Source organism: Centruroides sculpturatus, unplaced genomic scaffold (genome assembly GCF_000671375.1).
Source record: "Centruroides sculpturatus isolate CEXI.00-Female unplaced genomic scaffold, Cexi_2.0 scaffold272, whole genome shotgun sequence".
Classification (NCBI taxonomy): Eukaryota; Metazoa; Arthropoda; class Arachnida; order Scorpiones; family Buthidae; genus Centruroides; species Centruroides sculpturatus.
This window is the reverse complement of record NW_019384484.1, coordinates 740,229-759,017: the sequence shown is the minus strand read 5'-3', so window position 1 is coordinate 759,017 and position 18,789 is coordinate 740,229. Positions and strand designations below refer to the sequence as shown.

At 31.7% G+C, this 18,789-nt stretch overlaps 2 protein-coding genes across 2 annotated transcripts in view; one reads left to right on the top strand and one right to left on the bottom strand.

Annotated features, from left to right (window-relative positions):
- Positions 1–858: 858 nt before the first annotated feature.
- Positions 859–8,634, bottom strand: LOC111621535 (28S ribosomal protein S33, mitochondrial-like). Its single transcript, XM_023363695.1, has 3 exons — positions 8,485–8,634; positions 8,136–8,360; positions 859–1,124 (listed from the first exon to the last, which is right to left on the bottom strand). The coding sequence occupies exons 1-3, from the start codon at positions 8,535–8,537 to the stop codon at positions 1,007–1,009; spliced, it is 396 nt and encodes a 131-aa protein (XP_023219463.1). The 5' UTR covers positions 8,538–8,634; the 3' UTR covers positions 859–1,006.
- A 1,839-nt stretch (positions 8,635–10,473) lies between these two features.
- LOC111621546 (dnaJ homolog subfamily C member 2-like) overlaps positions 10,474–18,789 on the top strand; it is a 58,389-nt gene continuing 50,073 nt past the window's right edge. Inside the window, exon 1 of the mRNA XM_023363711.1 lies at positions 10,474–10,599. Coding sequence (XP_023219479.1) covers positions 10,545–10,599 — 55 coding nt within the window. The 5' untranslated portion in view covers positions 10,474–10,544. The remainder of the gene's footprint in view (positions 10,600–18,789) is intronic.

Here is an 18,789-nt window from a genome sequence, read left to right as displayed (position 1 = left end):
TTGAAAAGATGCTATTTAATAATTTATTCCGAACTGAAAATATCAAGCTTATGAAAGTATTATGCCGTCTTATAATTTTTCCACAACAAACTCAGTAAACTTGATTTGAAAAAACCTCAAGTTTCATGTGTGGATGAATTCATCACTACTCTAGGTTATGAAAGCATGTACCCTCCTTCTATTAAACTGGATCTGTATATGAGCACTCTCAGGCATTTTAGTGTCTTATATTCTTTACACCCATAAATACCAATCTGAAATCACAGAAATGATAGATCTTCTATATTATTCTTCATATTTGAAGGGCATTTATACAAACAGAACAAAAAGATACCCATAGGAAACAAGTATTAGCAATTCTACAGAAATTAGTTGTAAAAAATTAGAAAAGAACATCTTACTGAACTTTGTAAATTAATTCATATTATATAAAAGATACATAGATAATATACTAATCATCTGCAAGAATGATAACCTCATTACTAGAAATTGTTTCAAGAAATAATCTGTTAAATTTATTTTACATATTATAAAACTGAATCAAAAGTTTACTTATTGTGAAATTATAATTTTAAAAAGTCAACACACCTTTATAAAGTTAAAGAATCTGAGTGTGAAAAAGTGGGCGGAATTTATAATTTCTTAATTTTTAAAATTCTTGGAAATTTACTCACTAATAGTACTTCATATAATATAAATGTGAATAATTTTTCATTCATTTTTCCAAAAGTCACAAATGTTTTGACCATTTTTACATTTACCTTCTTATTCCTTCTTCAACTGATACTTGAATAAATTGCATCTTCTGAGTTAATTGAACTGACTATACTAAATTAAAAAAGGGAGAGATCACAGAAAAGATTTCATTATTTTTTAATTATTAGTAATTTTGGTTGTTTGACAACAGTCTTTGTACAGACAATTATATTTTTACTAGAAAATGATTGAAATAAGTTTTAATATTTTATTCTAAAATGCAAATATCAATAATAAGTTACAAACATGTTTATGATTCTGAACTTTTTGCCAATTTTGCTCTTTTTCCTTCTCCCCGCTTTGGTCGTCCTTTTCCTCGGAGCTCTCTTAATCTGTTCATTTCATCTTTAAAATCTTGATGTTCATCTCTAAAAATCATAAAATGATTATGGTATTAGTTTATATTTTTCTAAGATTCATAAAATTAAAACAAAATTATTAATATTTAGCAATTAAAAACAAAAATTTGATTAAGTCATTTTATTATCCTTCATATAATCTCTTATTTTAAAAATAAAGTATATTTCTCAAATATATATTGTTAATTAATAATATATATCAGAAGATTAACATAATTCATGACAAAATGCATGTGTACAGTACAGTTAAAAACCATGAATATTTATTGTTATTTCAACTCTTTCATATAAAAAGAAACATTAGAATTAATGGTTAAAATCATTTAGTGTTTTTAAAAAAAATAATTAGCACTTATATATATGTACACATACATACAGTAAAAGCTCATTACTACAGGTCCCAATATAACAGACCTTTCATCATTACAGATAGCTGATCAGTCCAGCCAAAAGTATAGAAAAATTATAAGAAAACTCATTCACTGTAACAGACTCCCACTACTAAGGACCACTTTTCAGGTCCTGCATATAACCACCCTTCTGTTATTTTAAAACAGTTTAAAATAAAACAGTGACTTTTAAGTCACTGTTTTATTTTGTTGCAGTCAACATTTTATTTAGTTTATTTGCAAAAAACAAATACAGAAATAATATAAAGTTTATTTTAAATCATTTTTTTCATAAAATTATACATTATGTTTAGTTTTTTTTCATTTTCTGATTGACCAGTTTGTTCAGTTTTGGTTTTGTTTTCTCTACAAGTGATAAGTCTTGAAATTGTGGTAGGCCACCAGTGGCTTAGTGGTTAAATAAATTTAAAAAGTTTTTTGTATAGTGATAGCCATGTTTATAATAAGAATGAGGTCTTGTTTAACAAATAAAAATAAGGTCTTGCTGCGAGCAGACCGACAAGGAAACAATGAAGAAAATTCATTCTGTATCATCTCCCATGCAGTTTTTTTCATCCCCAGAATACAATTGTTATAACCTTTCTCCTCAACTGCAAGATAAATTTTATAATTTCCATAAGGACACATTTTTCTTCTTTGGAAAAATTCTGGCATGATCTAAACACATTGTTCATCGCCATTTTTTTGACCTAAATGAATGATCTGATTGGTTAAATGACTTCTGAGAGATGGGAGTAACAGCAAAGAAAGTAATAGCCAATGTTTTGCAGAAGTTTATTTAGATGGCATTCAGAAATAGACGATTGTCGTCTTTGCAATGCATTTTAAACCATAGTTCAACCAGCTGACATATAGATGCTATTCAGCTGTTAAACATCGTTTAACATAAACTCTGTCTCTACAATTGGTTGAGTGCATTTTATTGTAGAATGTTACAATACTACTGGAAATATAACTAAAGCAATGTTTATCAAATTGTACTTGTGGACTTTATCACATAATGCTTCCAAAGTACAGTGCAAAAGAACAAATTCTTCCAAGAGAAGAATAAGTTGTGAGGAAATGCATCAGATATGCTACATGACTGAGGCAAGAGATGTTTCTGGGTGGTTACATGACATGAACTTCAACATCCCTCAGTCATGCTTTGTATGTGTCTACCTACCAATGCGCTACTCTGTGACCAACACAAGATTGGTTTCAACGGCATGCCGTGACATTTGATGATAGGGAAGCTGTGTTTCTGTAAGAAGCCGACTTACAAGAACAAACAGTTAATTGTGTGTCAGGGTCCATTCTTATTTGTTTGTTTGATAAGCCAATTAAAACTGTACACTTCTTTAAATGCATTTTTAATAGACTATCTGACATACTTAATTAATAAATAAACAAGCTCAATATAATTACCTCTGTTATTAGATTCAATAGATTCTATATGCCAATTTTTGCTTTGAGAAAAAAACATATAACATCTATCTAAATTAATAGATGTTAGATGTTAATAGCCGTAACTATCTTGTTATAATTTTCAATATTTATTTTATATTGTCTACTAATGTTAAATTCCATTCTGCTTTGATTTCCAGTTGCTTCAATTTAACAAAAGAATAAATGTGACATTTACGATTTTCATGTCTTTTGCCAGCTTTACTAAAGTTATTTAAATCATCAAAGCCATTCTTATTCCACACACTAATTTTATTTGAAAATAGTAAGCAAGGCCAAGAAAACAATTTTTGCATTTTTATGCATCCACAAAGCCATTTTATGACTTCATAAATTTTATCGTGAAAATGTCAAACAAATTTTTTTGTTGAAGTATTTATATTTAATTTAGGCATTGGTCTTTCTCTTTTAATAATTTTTTCTTTTTTATTATATGATCTTGAGCCAAACTTTTTAAAATAAATTTTCAATATCACAATTACATTCTGAATCACTAGCCACAATATAAGGGCTAAAATTAAAAATAAAATTATAAAAATTTACTTGGTGAAATAAAATGTGTGGTGGATATAAATACTGAACCTGGTACAAAATATTCTTAAATTATATTAATATACTTTTAAAGAAAATTATAATTAAATATAGGTTTGTAAAGAAACATACATAAATATAACAAAATATTCTTTACTTTTTAAATCTTAAAACAATACACTTAGTGAAATAGCCCTCTACCAGTGGCTAATGAGTGGAATCAAAGACGTCCTTGTAGGTGTGCCGTGCATCCATGCATGCAGGCTGCCAAATCCTGAGGGTGCTGATACTGGTCAATGTCAAATGCCTCTTTTGTCAAATCACTAGTATACCTCAAAGGACATGACAGGGTTGTAAATTTTAAACGTTTCTCACCATACAATAAATATATGTATTCTACAACCACTAACCGGCGTGAAAATTCCAAACTAATATTGGCAAACGCTTTCGATGCCCCTCCTGGGCTCTTCTTCAGGCCAAATTTAACGTACTGGATTCTTAATTCGAATATTTTTAAATAAGAATGTGCTCTGTTACTAGAAGTTCAAATAAGGAAGGTAATCACGTGCCTTTCCGAATTATAATTTATTTATAATTTATATTCGTGGAGATATGTTGTGCGCATCTTATAATCTCGCGTATTTTATAATCACGTGCCGTTTCTAAAAATAATTTTAACCAGTGGATATACGATGTGCGCATCTCATAACCAGAATTATTGCAGTGGAGAACAACTTATTTCAACGGGATCTGAATATTTTATGTATTGAAAATGCAAAGCAAGTTAACATCCATAACAGACTGAGATACAACCTAAAGGTTCGTTTCAATCAAAAAATGAAATGGATATTGAAATTTCAAGTACCTAAAAGATCCAATAGGATGGAGACTCCGTTTGTAGTGTGGGATAATATACAAATTCCAGACTTTGTTAACCAGATACAAAAATTTGGTCCGGCTTTTGTACCACCTCCATCACAAAAAGAAACTATTAACTCTAGTATCCCGGACCTTGAAAACCTTATAAGAGGCCTTTCTCCAAATCAAAAAGAGTACTATAGATGGCTATCTTCTTTAAGAATAAGTAGAGCTAAAAAAACAAAAGACATTTCACAACTCAAACATAAATTAAGCCAAGCTTCCAAATGGATAAAAGCTAATGATATTGTGGTAACCAGATGGGATAAAGCCAGAGTTATGGTGTTAATGAAGAAAGAAACTTACGAGAAAGAATTAGAAAAATACTTATCAGAAACACAATGCACACAAGTTGAAACGAACTGGGTAGATAAAATGCAAGCGAGGGTTAAACGAGTTGCCAACACCAAACTAGCCAAGAACCTAAATATGAAAAACATCATTATGGACGTACCTAAACTTTTCACCTTTGCCAAAACACATAAAATAGGCTACACCTATAACAGCTAAGACCTATAGTAGACAAAGGAAGAGCTCCTACCATCAAACTTGAAAAATTTTTTCATAATATGCTGTCTGCACATCTAGTAAACTACAAATTCAATATCTCGAATCCAAAAGAATTGATAGTAAAACTCAAAACCATAAACAAGCCAGGATATGCCACAGTATGGGATTTTAGATTATACCCCTCGATAAAAATACGACCTTGTTTTTGTGCACTAAGAGATTTCCTCATAGAAAAAGTAAAGGATGTTAATCTGGACCAAGATATACTGGAAATGGCCCATCTAGCCTGTTACAGTTCGGTATTCCAGTTCAAAGGACACATATATGCACAAGAGAGAGGAGTACCCATGGGAAGTCCATTATCAGAGGACTTGTACGAAATGGTAATTAGGGCATTAGAAACCAAAACCCTACCACTCTTTCTCTCAAATATAATCATGTATGGTAGGTATATAGATGACATTATAATTCTCTGGAAAACACCACCAGACCTAAGACAATTTAAGACAGCCATGAACAACAACCCTTATGGCCTTTATTTGGAATTAGAGCAGCATAGTGAAGAAAAAATCCACTTCTTGGATATAGAAATTGAAATTAAAGAAAGAACAATACAAACAAAAGTTTATAGAAAACCCACAAATATACCATCGTAGATACCCATCAATTCCTGTGACCCATACTCTTACAAAATAGCGGCATTCAGGACTTTGGTAGAAAGGGCCTATTCCCACTCTTCCACGTCCTACGCTCTACAGCAAGAATTAGCGTATATTAGAGATGTCGCTAAAGACCACAGTTATGGCAACTTAATAGACAAATTATGTAATCAGCGCCTTCACATAAACAGTAAAACAGATGAAGAAAAGACATCAGGAGCAGATGATAAAGAACATATGGAAAGGGTCCCAGTAACATACAACCCACAAATGAAAACGATATATAATTCAATTGCAAAGAAAAAAGGAATTAAAATTACATACAGAAGAAACCCTTCCATATATAATTTATTAAGAAACAGAAAAGACAACCATAACCCAAACAGGCTACCAGGAATATACACCATTCCCTTAATAGACGATAGATGGCAAAGACAACTAATTTACATAGGGTCCACTAAGCGTCCGTTAGCCACCAGAATAAAGGAACATAATGCAGACATCACCCACAACAAATATACGACAGCATTGTCGACATATGCAACAAACCCAGACATAACCCCGATTTTTAATGAGGCACGGGTCATCCGCACCACTCGTCATCATGAACATCTAAGAACTTTGGAAGCGATGGAAATTTACAAAGCAGATCGCAAACTAACCTGCATCAATCTTAAAGAAGAAATGAATCTCTCAACAGCGTGGCAGTATTTATTGGATGATGAATCGTAATTTATTATACGATACACCAGATTATTATGGGATGCGCACATCGTATATCCACTAGTTAAAATTATTTTTAGAAACGGCACGTGATTATAAAATACGCGAGATTATTATAAGATGCGCACAACATATCTCCACGAATATAAATTATAAAGAAATTATAATTCGGAAAGGCACGTGATTACCTTCCTTATTTGAACTTCTAGTAACAGAGCACGTTCTTATTTAAAAATATTCGAATTAAGAATCCAGTACGTTAAATTTGGCCTGAAGAAGAGCCCAGGAGGGGCATCGAAAGCGTTTGCCAATATTAGTTTGGAATTTTCACACCGGTTAGTGGTTGTAGAATACATATATTTATTGTATATGACCCGGTGTGGGAGAAATATTTGATTTCTCACCATAGCTGTAAAAATCTAAATATGTTAAACTTAATAGACTGTCATTTGTTTTCTAACTAATTCGTTTTAGGACCAGGGTCCACGAAAATTTCCAAAATTTACAACTTTTCAGTCACTCTCATTGAACTGAAAAAATTTCTGTCTTTATCTATACTAATATTATAAGGAGGTAATGTTTGTAAGTATGTATGTATGTAAGTTTGTTTGCAGCAGGTAATCTCCGAAACTACTCATCCGATTTCAAAAATTCTTTCACCAATATTTAGAACGGAACCTCAGGGTGGACATAGGCTGTATATTATTCCGTTAAACATTCATATAAATTAAAATATATAATGTAGGTTAGGGCTTTTATGTCCAACAGATGGCGCTACGAGTATGATGCCCTAAGTTTGCTTTTCTGTGAGGCATTATGCTTTTCTGTGAAAATGAACTAAAGCAGATCATCTTCTATCTATCTATATAAATAAAAATGTAATGTTTGTTTGTTCCTACCAATTCCTTTGAAATTTTGACACAACGCTGCATTCGAATACGCACGTGTTTTTATATAATATACGTGTCGAAATTCCCCTCACTGAAGGGAGATGGTTAGGATTAAGGCTTACCGTAAAGAACTCTGCTTCTATTTAGGCCTATACTATTTTAGATGCAGTTTTTTGCGTTTTAATAGGGTAAGTCAACAGAATGTACACTAAGAAAAAATTTTTCGAAAAATTCCCCCCACGGGGAAGTGTTATAAATTTATAACAGATACATTTTGAGCCACAACAACGTGTGGCGGGGTCTGCTAGTTATCTAATATTACGAAGAAATCAGTCTCCATAGTACTCAGCTAGAGATTGGTTCAGTTAAGCTTTTGTTTAAGTAAAATTCCAGCTCTTTCATCAGGGTTTCATTTGGTCCCTAATTCCCTAATCTCTTAATTATTTAACTACTTGTTAAGTAGAAATAAGTTGAAACCGGTTACTTTGTACTCGAATATTTGTAGTCTTGGAAAAAAGTGGAAAGACAAATTTTTATGACAACAGATACATAAAATTGTAAATTTAAGGAATATAAATTCTAGAGCTTTTTTGTATCTTGTGCATCTCATTCATTAAATTTAGTTGTAAATGATGCTTCCAAAGTAATAGTTAATTTAATAAGATACATAATGCAGTTATAATACTTTGAATTAATTAAAATTAATATTTTATATTAAAATATGAAAATAATCATGCAATATGTATTTAATTTTTAGAAAATAGAAATTTTTAAAAAGGGAAGCAAAACTTCCACCACTTCCAAGGACAGCACAGCACTGATTGGTTTGTTTTTTGTTTGATGAGCTTTTTGTTTATAGCACTTTTTATATGGGTGAATACTCAAAAATTCTGCTTTGGAAATGTTTATCATATAGGCCTATGTCTATCATACCTGAATAAGCCATAATCTCTCAAACGCCACATTAAAATTCGAATCTGAGGATGAGGTGGATACCAATTGATAATTTCTTCTCTAAGGTCTACAGGCCGTTCACTGTACAACTTTACGACTTTCATGGATTTCGAATTAGTAGGACGAGCCACTTCACCAAATATACGAGCACTTAAATACGCCATTCTTTTAGCATAATTCGACATCGATGAACCACTTGCCATTCTACAGATAAATGGGCATACCGATGAATACATATAATTTAAGGAGACAAATGTTACATAAAATCACACTAAAATACATATACAGTGCATGATCTTTACATAAATGTAATAAGCGAAATACTTACGTTCTTCTTTTATAGTATACTAACAAATGATTCAATATTTCTGAATATTTCATGCATAACTATATCAATACATAATAGCATGTGCATAAAACACACACGAGAGTGAAAGCCCTCTAGTGAGATAAAACCTAATTGTTCCTGTCGTGATATGATCGAGATTAATACAGTTAAAATAAATATAATTTTTTTTAACTTGTTAATATTTGATTATATAAAATTATAAAAACACCACGGATTTATAAAAAATTATGGATTATTAAGTTTTCTCCGATTTCTTATCCTTTTCTCCTTGTGGTCTTTTTTTTTATTATACACATTATCATAATGTGTATGATAAAAAAATCAGTCGATATCATAAAATGTTATGGGATCGACTGATCTACTAGTAACAGCTGACCTGAACCACTCGGCCATCCTGTCGTCATTAATTCAGAATAAAGAAAATTTATTTAAATGAAATATACAATTAATGTCAAAATTTACGCAGACAGACAGACTTCTCCGATTAATGTAAAACACTGTATACAGTTATGTCTCAAACAGATATGTAAACAGAAATGACAAAGGAGAGAAACTGGGGAATTTTCTCTGGGCCCGAGAAAACTTAGGTCCCATATGGTTCCCTTAGCTATAAAATCAATGTTATTTTATACAAACAGAAAATAAAATCTTCAAAAGACTTTTTACTAACAAAGGAACATTATACGTATTGCATTTGTTAAAAAATGGCTGAAGAAACAAAAAGAAACCTCAATACACGGAACTCATACTTGTGTTTTTTAGCTGTTTCCGCCCTGTAAGCACTAAGAGGGCCTCTTTTAGCAAGCCCATTATGGGTTCGGCTAGTGGTCAGGGACGTTGCCCAACATATCCAGACGGACCAACCGCCGAAAAATTCCTGGAGATTTTTCGACCCGTTCGGATTCGATCCTGGGTCCCCCACAGCGGTAGGCTGCCACCTTGACCGCTCGGCCATCCGGCCGTCGCCGGGCCCACACTATATCTCTCGATGGCCGTGTAAGTAAATGATTACAATCGTGGTCCTAATGTACGCGAGAGAATGCTACCAGACAGTGGCGTATCGAGAGGGGTGCAAGGGGGTGCATCTTGCACCGGACGCCACTCGCAGAGGGGCGCCCAAATGGTCTCCAAGACAAACTATGTGTTTCTGTAGGGGGCGCCAATAAAGTGTCGTGCCCCGGGCGCCAGTTATGTTCGCTAAGCCTCTGCTACCAGAGCGCCTTAACATATCTACTCAGTATCATGATAAGTTTCGCAGGAGCTGGCGATGCTCAGAATTTTCAGTATATCTAATGTTTGGAGGTCTTCAAATGCCAGACATGCCTGTACTACGCCGTCAAAGATATTACGCAAAACTGACAAAGTTTGAGAGAGAATACATTGGGCTGAAGGAAGGAGATAGCCATTTCGCCAAATTGCCCCTATCTGGGCCGTTTTGATCTGATTGCGGAATATTATGGGAGTGAATATCAGGACATATATACGCGTTGGGCAGACTCCGGATGACCTAGTCTACTAGAAAAAATGACGGTCTGATAATGAGACAAGTACAAACAGCTGCAACTATCTTTTCCCATCATTCAGAGGTAAATAGAAACATTTCCACAAAACCCCGTATCTTCCCATACCACCAGCAGTTGCAACATCTGTGAGCAAATCTTAAGGCAAGATAGCATACGCTTTCTATATATCTCCTTGTCGGATCATATTGCTACATGTATAAAAAAAAAAAGAAAAGAAAAGGTCGTGCAAGATACTAAAGGTTTATAAAAAAAACCGGCCAGACAATACTGCTCAATAATAGTCGATGAACACTGTGTTCAACGGCCATTTCTTACATGCAGTACATTACTGTCTTCCAAGGCTATCAAATTTGCAACATGTCCTCAATAAACCACAGTTTTTAAATGTTTATTTTTAAAATAAATTTTATAAAATAGTTTTTTTATGCATCGAAATTTTCTTTAGGTAAGAGGGCGCTAGAATCCACAATTGGAAGAACGAAGTTCGGATAGGAATGATTTGTGAATTAGGATACTATGTTGTCTAATTTTGACGATAACGAAACTTCTGAAGTTTATTCTTCATTATCAGGTATATTTTAGTGTAACAAATGATTATCATCAAGCCGTTAGTTATTTTATTTAAGTTTGCTCTATTACTTTGTAGCACGTGTCGTCTATTAAAGTACTCAATTTCATATTTGAATAAATAAATTTTTTTATTTTAAACTAAATGAATTAATAAAGTTTATATTACTAAGATATTATTATAGCAAACTTGATAAGATCAAATTTGTTTTGTTTGTATAATATTTAAATCGATGATAAAATGATATACAGGTATTAAGAAAGAGGGAAATTCAAAAATGGTTATATCATTTATTTCAATTGCTTATAGAATTGGAGCTAAATTTAAGTATAAGACACACGAATATCTTTTCACAATATATTTTTAAAGAAAAAAAGTCAACGAAAGGCATTTTGATACAGTACAATATACATGTAGATAATTAGATGGCTTGAAACAATGTTGGTTTGCCATTGTGATAATCTGACTTCAATCTGAGTCAAAGCTAAAAATTTTTTATAACATTCTGACCCAATATGTCAAGCGTCATCATTCACTACATTGTTGTAACTATTGTGAGCTTGACTAAATTCATAACAAGTATGAAAAAAATGAACTTTTTATTGCTTTCAAGGCAGAAAAATTAGAAATACAGTAGAGCGTCGTTTATCCGAAAGCTGGTTATCCGAAACGTCCGTTATCCGAAAGCACTCCAGTCGGCAAATTTAAATTTTCGCTAGTGCTGTGGTGCTGCAATCTTCGGCTATTTCTCGGGCTACTCAAATATTTTACATTTTTGATACTAAGTTAACATCTGAAGTATAATTTTTTATTGTTTTTATATTTTTCAATAAATTTATTTTGTTTGTACAAAATAAAAAAATAATTTTTAACGATACAATAGTCTTCGTTAGGCTTAACATCGATGAAAATTCAACGCAAAGTGACACGCAACGGAGAAAAATGTCAAGATGGGATAAATTAATATATTTTTTTGTACATGATTCATTATCCGAAAAATAAGTTATCCAAACCACCTTAGTCCCCAATTGATTCAGATAAACGACACTCCACTGTATACTGTATATGTACATAGGCAAGATTTTTATTTGCTGGACATTATTAGTACTGTTAGGGTTATAGGTCATCCTTGTATGAACCAAACAAAAAACCCCAAAAGGAATTTTGGACCCTTCACAAGATATTGCTCTCTGAAATTTACTTCCTGAATTGTTAGTACTTAATTGACTTTCAATTTTAAAATATGAAACTATAAAAAAAAATTAGAGTGGTACAGTGCAACCCCGGTTAACGAATTTAATCCGTTCCACGACTCTGTTCGTTAACTGAATTGTTCGTTAACCGAAGCAATTTTTCCCATAGAAATTAATGCACTGCAATTAATTCGTTCTAGTCTCTGAAACTTTTGTGAATTTATTTGTAATATACAGTAGATTTTCTTTGATGAAAATGTAGGAAAACGTTGTATCTATCATTACAGCAACAAACAGGTAAACTTTGTTTAATAAAATAGCACTGTACATACCTTCATTTGTTGTAGTTGGTGGCAGAAAAGTGGAGATATACAAACCTTAATGCTTCGAAGGGAAATCCCTTCCAAAAAATAATGGATAGCATTTCATCGGAAGATTCTTCAAGTTGAAGTCTCTTTTGGTAAGAAAGCCACCAGTGGCTAAGCGGTCTTTGTACCCTAAACACGGGGAGATCGTTCTTGGGTTCGTACTTCGTTCAGACGGGCTGGCCACGTGGAGTTTTCCAGGTTTTCTCCAGTCTGTAACGCCTAAATAGGGGCCAGTTTCCCTTAAAAACACCTCCTAGAAGACATTCCCCCTAGGCAGATCGCCCAAGTGTTGCGTTGCCATAACTTAACAAACAAACAAACTCTTTCCGTAAGTAACAAGAAATTGATCTAAAGTTGATTGTCTTATTCTTTTAATCAAAATTTTTCTCAAATGCGATAGAGCATTATCGTTCATATTGTGTTGTTTTTTATTGCCACTATGACTTTTTTCTTTCTTGGATGCCATATTGATTAAATATATAAATCACAAAACTGAAAAAAGAAGTATAGCACAAACACTCGGAAAAGCATATCTTAACTCGCGCATGCCTAAGACCAACTAAAATTTGACACAAAATATCGTTACGTTCGTTATCTGAGACAAAATTTTTGCAAAATAAAAGTTCGTTAACCGATTTGGTCGTTAACCAGGACGTTCGTTAACCGGGGTTCCACTGTATTCGAAAACACTGTTTGTCATTAGTGTTTTCCTTTTTAAAAGTGGATACTAAAATTTTATATATGATGTAAAATGTACTACCAATATGAGATTCTTTGCTGATATGAATGTAGTGCATAGCATAGATGCTGACTACATCATCATAGTAAAATTAAAATGTTTATTAAATCGATATAAATGATCAAATAATTAATATATGATTTTGTTTTGTGAAAAAATTTGTATTAAGAACATATATCAAAAGGAGTTAATAAATCATCAAAATTAATGTTAGTTTATGCAATAATTAATATAATTTGGCACTAAAAGCATTAAATGTTATCTTGTACTAAATTTTATAATCAGAAAATAATAATTTAGAAAAATATAGAAAAAAAGGTCTGGCCTGGAGTGCAACTCAAAACTGTAACTCCTAAAATCGTCATCATCAATTGTGCTATTCAGATTTTCCAATGCCAGATTCATGTGATTTATTCATTGTTGTTATTTTTTCAAAGTTCTGAGTTTCTTAATTTCTTTTTTCCTGTTAAATATAGGAGAAATGCTAGCATCACTCTATCAGTGTGTGATATGAGTGTGTTGGGGAATCTTATGAAACAAATACTTATATGATAAGCATGATATTCATGGAAACATATAATCCATTACATCATCTATTAATTAATTAAACAGATGGTGTAATGGATTATATGTTTACCATGAAAACTAGAAAAAGTAAGAATTTTTGTCAGTTATTTGTAGAAGGCAGCATCTACTCAAAATAAAAATATATCAATAGTCCTATTACTAAGTCAAGATGAGATGTTATCTATTTAGTACAGATATTCTTTAAGTGGGTTTAAAAAATACCCAGCTTTTAACATTAGATTGTAACTATATTTTGTTACTTTGAGACAAGATGTTTTCATAATCAAGGGTTGTGCTGCAGTGTCAAAATCTCCACTTGCGATAATTGTATTAAAGTGGTGATAAAAACTAGTCTGCTTATTTTTACATTCAGTGTGAACCTGCATAATCTCTTCAACTTGGACTTTATTCCCATTCTTATTTTCCTTTTTGAACTAATTAATTTCTTGTATGCCATGGGAAATCAATTAAAATATATTTTTTCACCATATCTATTTTTTAAAATATATTTTAATCAATCTCCTGTCACATACAAGTAAAAAACTAATTCTTTCAGAAAGGAAAATAAAAATGGGGATTCAGTGTGAAATTTAATCACAAAACACACTTCAGAAAAAACAGCAGAATGTTGTGCTTTCTTGTGATGGGAGTCTTGTGCAACACATTTAGCGATGTCATGCGGCAAGTTCAGACAGTAAAGCTGGAAATGACATTGAGAACCAATTCATGCAATACCACCCAGTGTTTCCAGATTGGAGATTTTTTTTAGGATGACATTTTCTTTCACTTTGATCTCTGCAGTAAGTAGGCTTAAGCATAAAACTTTGGACCAGACAGAACATTTTAAATACTGTAAGCATTGTGATCAAATGTGTTATTTGGAATTATTCATTAAAAAAGGATTCAAAAATGATTCCAATTTCTAAGTGACAGCTTTCTAGACTCCAAAATGATAAGGTTACCAGAACCTGCATTAATTAGTAAGTAAAGCTCATAGTTATAAATAATTTGAAGTGGCAAAAAATTTATAAATGGCGAAATGGTTGGTGATTTTTTAAAAAGTTTTTAGATAAATTCCTGCATAATGGTGTAATGTTTCATGATTAAGATTAACAAATTTTTAAATATGTTATCCAAAAAATTTAAGCATGACATGCATGCTTATAAGTCAGAATTCAACACAAAGTAGATAATTTAAGACTGTTTGCTTCAATGTGTTGTGCATTGCCAAAAGTAAAATAAAAAATAACCAGATTCTTAATACAGTAAAACGTTGGGTTACAGATGCCTCTGTTTATAAACAAAATTTTGAATGTAATATTTGCTCTAGTTACCTTACAATAACTTGGTTTCTGAATAAGCTACTCAGCAGAGTCAGCCACCAATGGTCTATACCAGTGGTGTGCAAACCCCCTGGGTCATGAGAGAATTTTTGAGGGTTGCCAAATTCAAAGAAATTTATTTGACAAAAAATATAAGGCTTTTCTTCAACAAGTATCAGGCCCCAGTAAAATAGTGAAATGAAATTATAATATTTATAAAAATAGAATAGCATACCTCACATTGAATTTTTATCACGTAAAGTTTTAGAAAGTATTTTTCATTAAATAAATATTTATACCCATATGCATAAGTAACCATTGTTTCATAAAATTGTGTTTTATTCAGATCTCTAATAAGGCAGAAACATAAGCACAAATCCCAGAAAGAATTTCACTTTAACTATGTTGACAATTAAAAACATTACTGTCTATCCAGGGGTCACGACAAAATTTTACACAAAATGGGGGGTCGGAAATGAAAATAGTTTGCACACCACTGGTCTGTACTGATGGACTTCCTATATTCTTATGTTAAAGAAAGTCAATGGCCTGACCAACCAACAACAAACAGGATTATTGATTTGGTAGTGGTGCTGAGATTTGCCTCTCATCACAACATGAACCATCAATGACATTATTCAAATTAGATTTCAATGTGCATGTGGGTAAGATACTACTGCTGGTTTTTGGTACATGTCACAATTCAATTTAAATCAAACTAGTTAATAAAAACAGTGTTAATTGACATTTGTGTAATATAAATGACATCCAATAATTCATATTTAAAGGTGCTTAACTCAAATTAAATAACAAAAATTTATTAATATAATAATAATATTTATATTAATAACACTAGGTAGCCAGTTAAAACTAAAAATAATAATTAAAACTTTGGTTTTTATATCAAAACTGAAACAGAAACTAAAATTAAAAATAAAGTCAAAATTAATTAATTAATTTTAATTTAAATCAAAGCAATTGAAACATAATATATATACATATACACATACATATATATACATATATCTATATATATAAAATTGCTTGTCCTGACTGACTGACTGAATGACTCACTGATTCATCATCGCCCAGAGCAAACTGCTGGACCTAAAGAGGTGAAATTTGGTACACAGTTAGGGTACATCATGAAAACGCACACTAAGAAAGGATTTTTCGAAATTCCCAAATGGGGGGAGAGGGAGAGCATTAAGGCTTAACCGGAAGAATGGCTTCTACTGTACTATTTAGATGCGATTTTTTGTTTTTATCTGCGTTTTAGTAGGGTACGCCATGGCAATGCACACTAAGAAGGGATTTTGAGAAATTCCCCCGCGGGGGTGAGGGAGAGCATTAAGCCTTAACTGGAAAAACGGCTTCTACTGTACTATTTTAAATGCGATTTTTTGTTTTCAACTACGTTTAGTTTTCATTGAGTACTTAGGTGTATTAAATTGATAACATTTCAGACACTGTTATAAATATTTTTATCTATTTCGATTTTAAAAATGTTCGAACCATTTTAAATTCGAATTTGTTATTGCATATTGGTTCGATTATAGAACGATTGTAAACGTTCCAGAAAATTGATCAAATTGAAAATAGTTCGTTTGATTCTCAGCAATTCTCTTCAGCGGTAGGTGTTATATAACAATTACTATAGTTATTGAAATATTGAATGTAAATGGGGTTTGCTTGCAAAACCTCCGCGGACGAAGTTGCGGGTAACAGCTAGGATATATATATATAATGGAGATACAGATATATAAATATTATATTATATATAATAATATATTGCATTTGTAGGCATTTCTATGCATAAAATACAGCTGAAAATGTAAAAACAAAAGCTTTGTTTTGGTGGTTGGAAATGGATTAATCCATTTTATATTGTTTCGGTGTGAGAACAAATTGGTGTCTGAACAACGTTTAGGAACGAATTAAGTTTGTAAACTGAGATTTGACTGTAAAACTTTTATTAAGTTAATATCTTTTAATACGTTAACAATCATTCAAAAGCCTATTTTGTATATTTTTTCTTGATTACAATCATTCAATATTTTTTGATATGAAAAATTGATGCATTATGAGTTTGTTCTTGATGGTAGACCTGTTGACAAGAAGTCCTGCCATAAAATTCTTGTTTGTTATGCATTAAGACAAAATGATATCATCTCTGGCAATTCAATTCAATAATTTAATATTTTTAGTCGTTGTACATAGTACAATACCAGCACCACAGAGCACAGCTGGTTAGGTTAACAGTATGTTACATAATAAAATGGATGAAATACAAGTTAGGGACAAAATTAAGAGATTACAATGGGCTAAAATAGATAATATGGCAAATTGCAACAATGTCTATTATATACAAAATAAAAAAAATATAAAAAATATTTAAAAGAAAATAATCATCTCTGGCAAGCAGAACTAGATTCTCTATTGTGACAATGGCTGCATTCAGCAGACTCAACAGTTCTGGAGCTGTTGAGAATCTTTCTGCTGAATGCCCTCTACAGTAGTGCTGTTTCAGAACATGTTTGATATTTTGACCGTCACATTTATATAGTATCTTCTTTCATTAAGCTACCTATCGCTAGCTGCAATTGACCAATGATGGCTGCTTCCTGCTCCAACACACGCATCACTCATTGTTCAGCAGATGTAACTATGTAACAGCTATCAATTGAAACACCTTTGTTTAGTTTCAACTGTTGACTCTGCTGAACACAGCCAATGTCTCAGTAGATTGTACTCTAATTAATTGTAAACTTTCAGTCTCTATATATCAACATGTTAATCTACTTGTTTTCAAATACAGTGGGTGATCGGTTAACAAACAGTTTGGACTGTGAACAATGAATACTTTCATGAAAGCTTTTTATGTTCAGACAGCAAACACATGTTCGGATAACAAACACAGGAAGAAGTGACACTGTGGAAAGTTGCTTGGAAGAAAGTTAGTAAAACAAACAGCTTAATTTTATAAGCTGTTTTACTTTCTTCCAAGATTTTCTGTCTATAGCTGCTACATAATTTATTAGATTCTTTATGATTCTTATACAAAAATAAGTTAAAAAACAAAACAAATTACAAACACTTGTATAGAATACTTGATTGTTCCCTGGGAGTAAGCAAAAATTGCTATGTAGAACTTATCACACAAGAACACTATTTGATGAATAAAACAGACTTTATTTTGACAATGATTGATTTTTTAATAATCTTCCAAGCAATTAGAAATGATACAGTAAACTAGTACATTTCTAGTTCAGCCATAATAAATAAGAATAATAATAAAAGCAAATTTATATTTATTGGGATTATGAATAGATCCATTACACAAATATTACTGAAATGTGAAAGAGATGTCTAAACAATTACTAGTTATTTGATTTGTAAATACCTCCAAATTTAAAACAAGGCTGAAATTAGCTTCAAATTTTTGCATTTTAGCATTCATATTTTGAAAAATTAATTTTCTTTCTTATATTTGAGTCTGTTTTATGTTGAAGTTGCATATGCTTATGTAGATTTTTATCTTAGAAAATTCGAATTTAAAGACAATTTATGTTAAAGATTTTAAAAGTAATTACAGTAGAGCGTCGATTTTCCGAATCAATTGGGGACTGGGGTTGTCCGGATAACTGATATTTCGGATAACTGATTTACGTACGAAAAAATAGTTTAACGTATCCGATGTCAAAATTTTTATCCGTTGCGTGTCGCTTCGCTTTGAATTTTCGTCGATGTTAAGCCTAACAAAGACTATTGTATCGTTAAAAATTATTTTTTTATTTTGTACAAACAAAATAAATATATTGAAAAATATAAAAATAATAAAAAATTATACTTCAGATGTTAATTTAGTATCAAAAACGTAAAATATTTGAGTAGCCCAAGACATAGCCAAAGATTGAAGCGCCACAGCACTGGCGAAAATTTAAATTTGCCGACTGGAATTCTTTCGGATGATTGACTTTCGGAAAATCGACGCTCTACTGTAT

Coding starts and splice junctions, on each gene's coding strand:
- LOC111621535 (XM_023363695.1), bottom strand. CDS start 8,537: ATGAAATATTCAGAAATATTGAATCATTTGTTAGTATACTATAAAAGA. Junction 8,361..8,484: donor GTATACTATAAAAGAAGAAC/GTAAGTATTTCG, acceptor ATTTATCTGTAG/AATGGCAAGTGGTTCATCGA. Junction 1,125..8,135: donor AGAGATTATGGCTTATTCAG/GTATGATAGACA, acceptor TATGATTTTTAG/AGATGAACATCAAGATTTTA.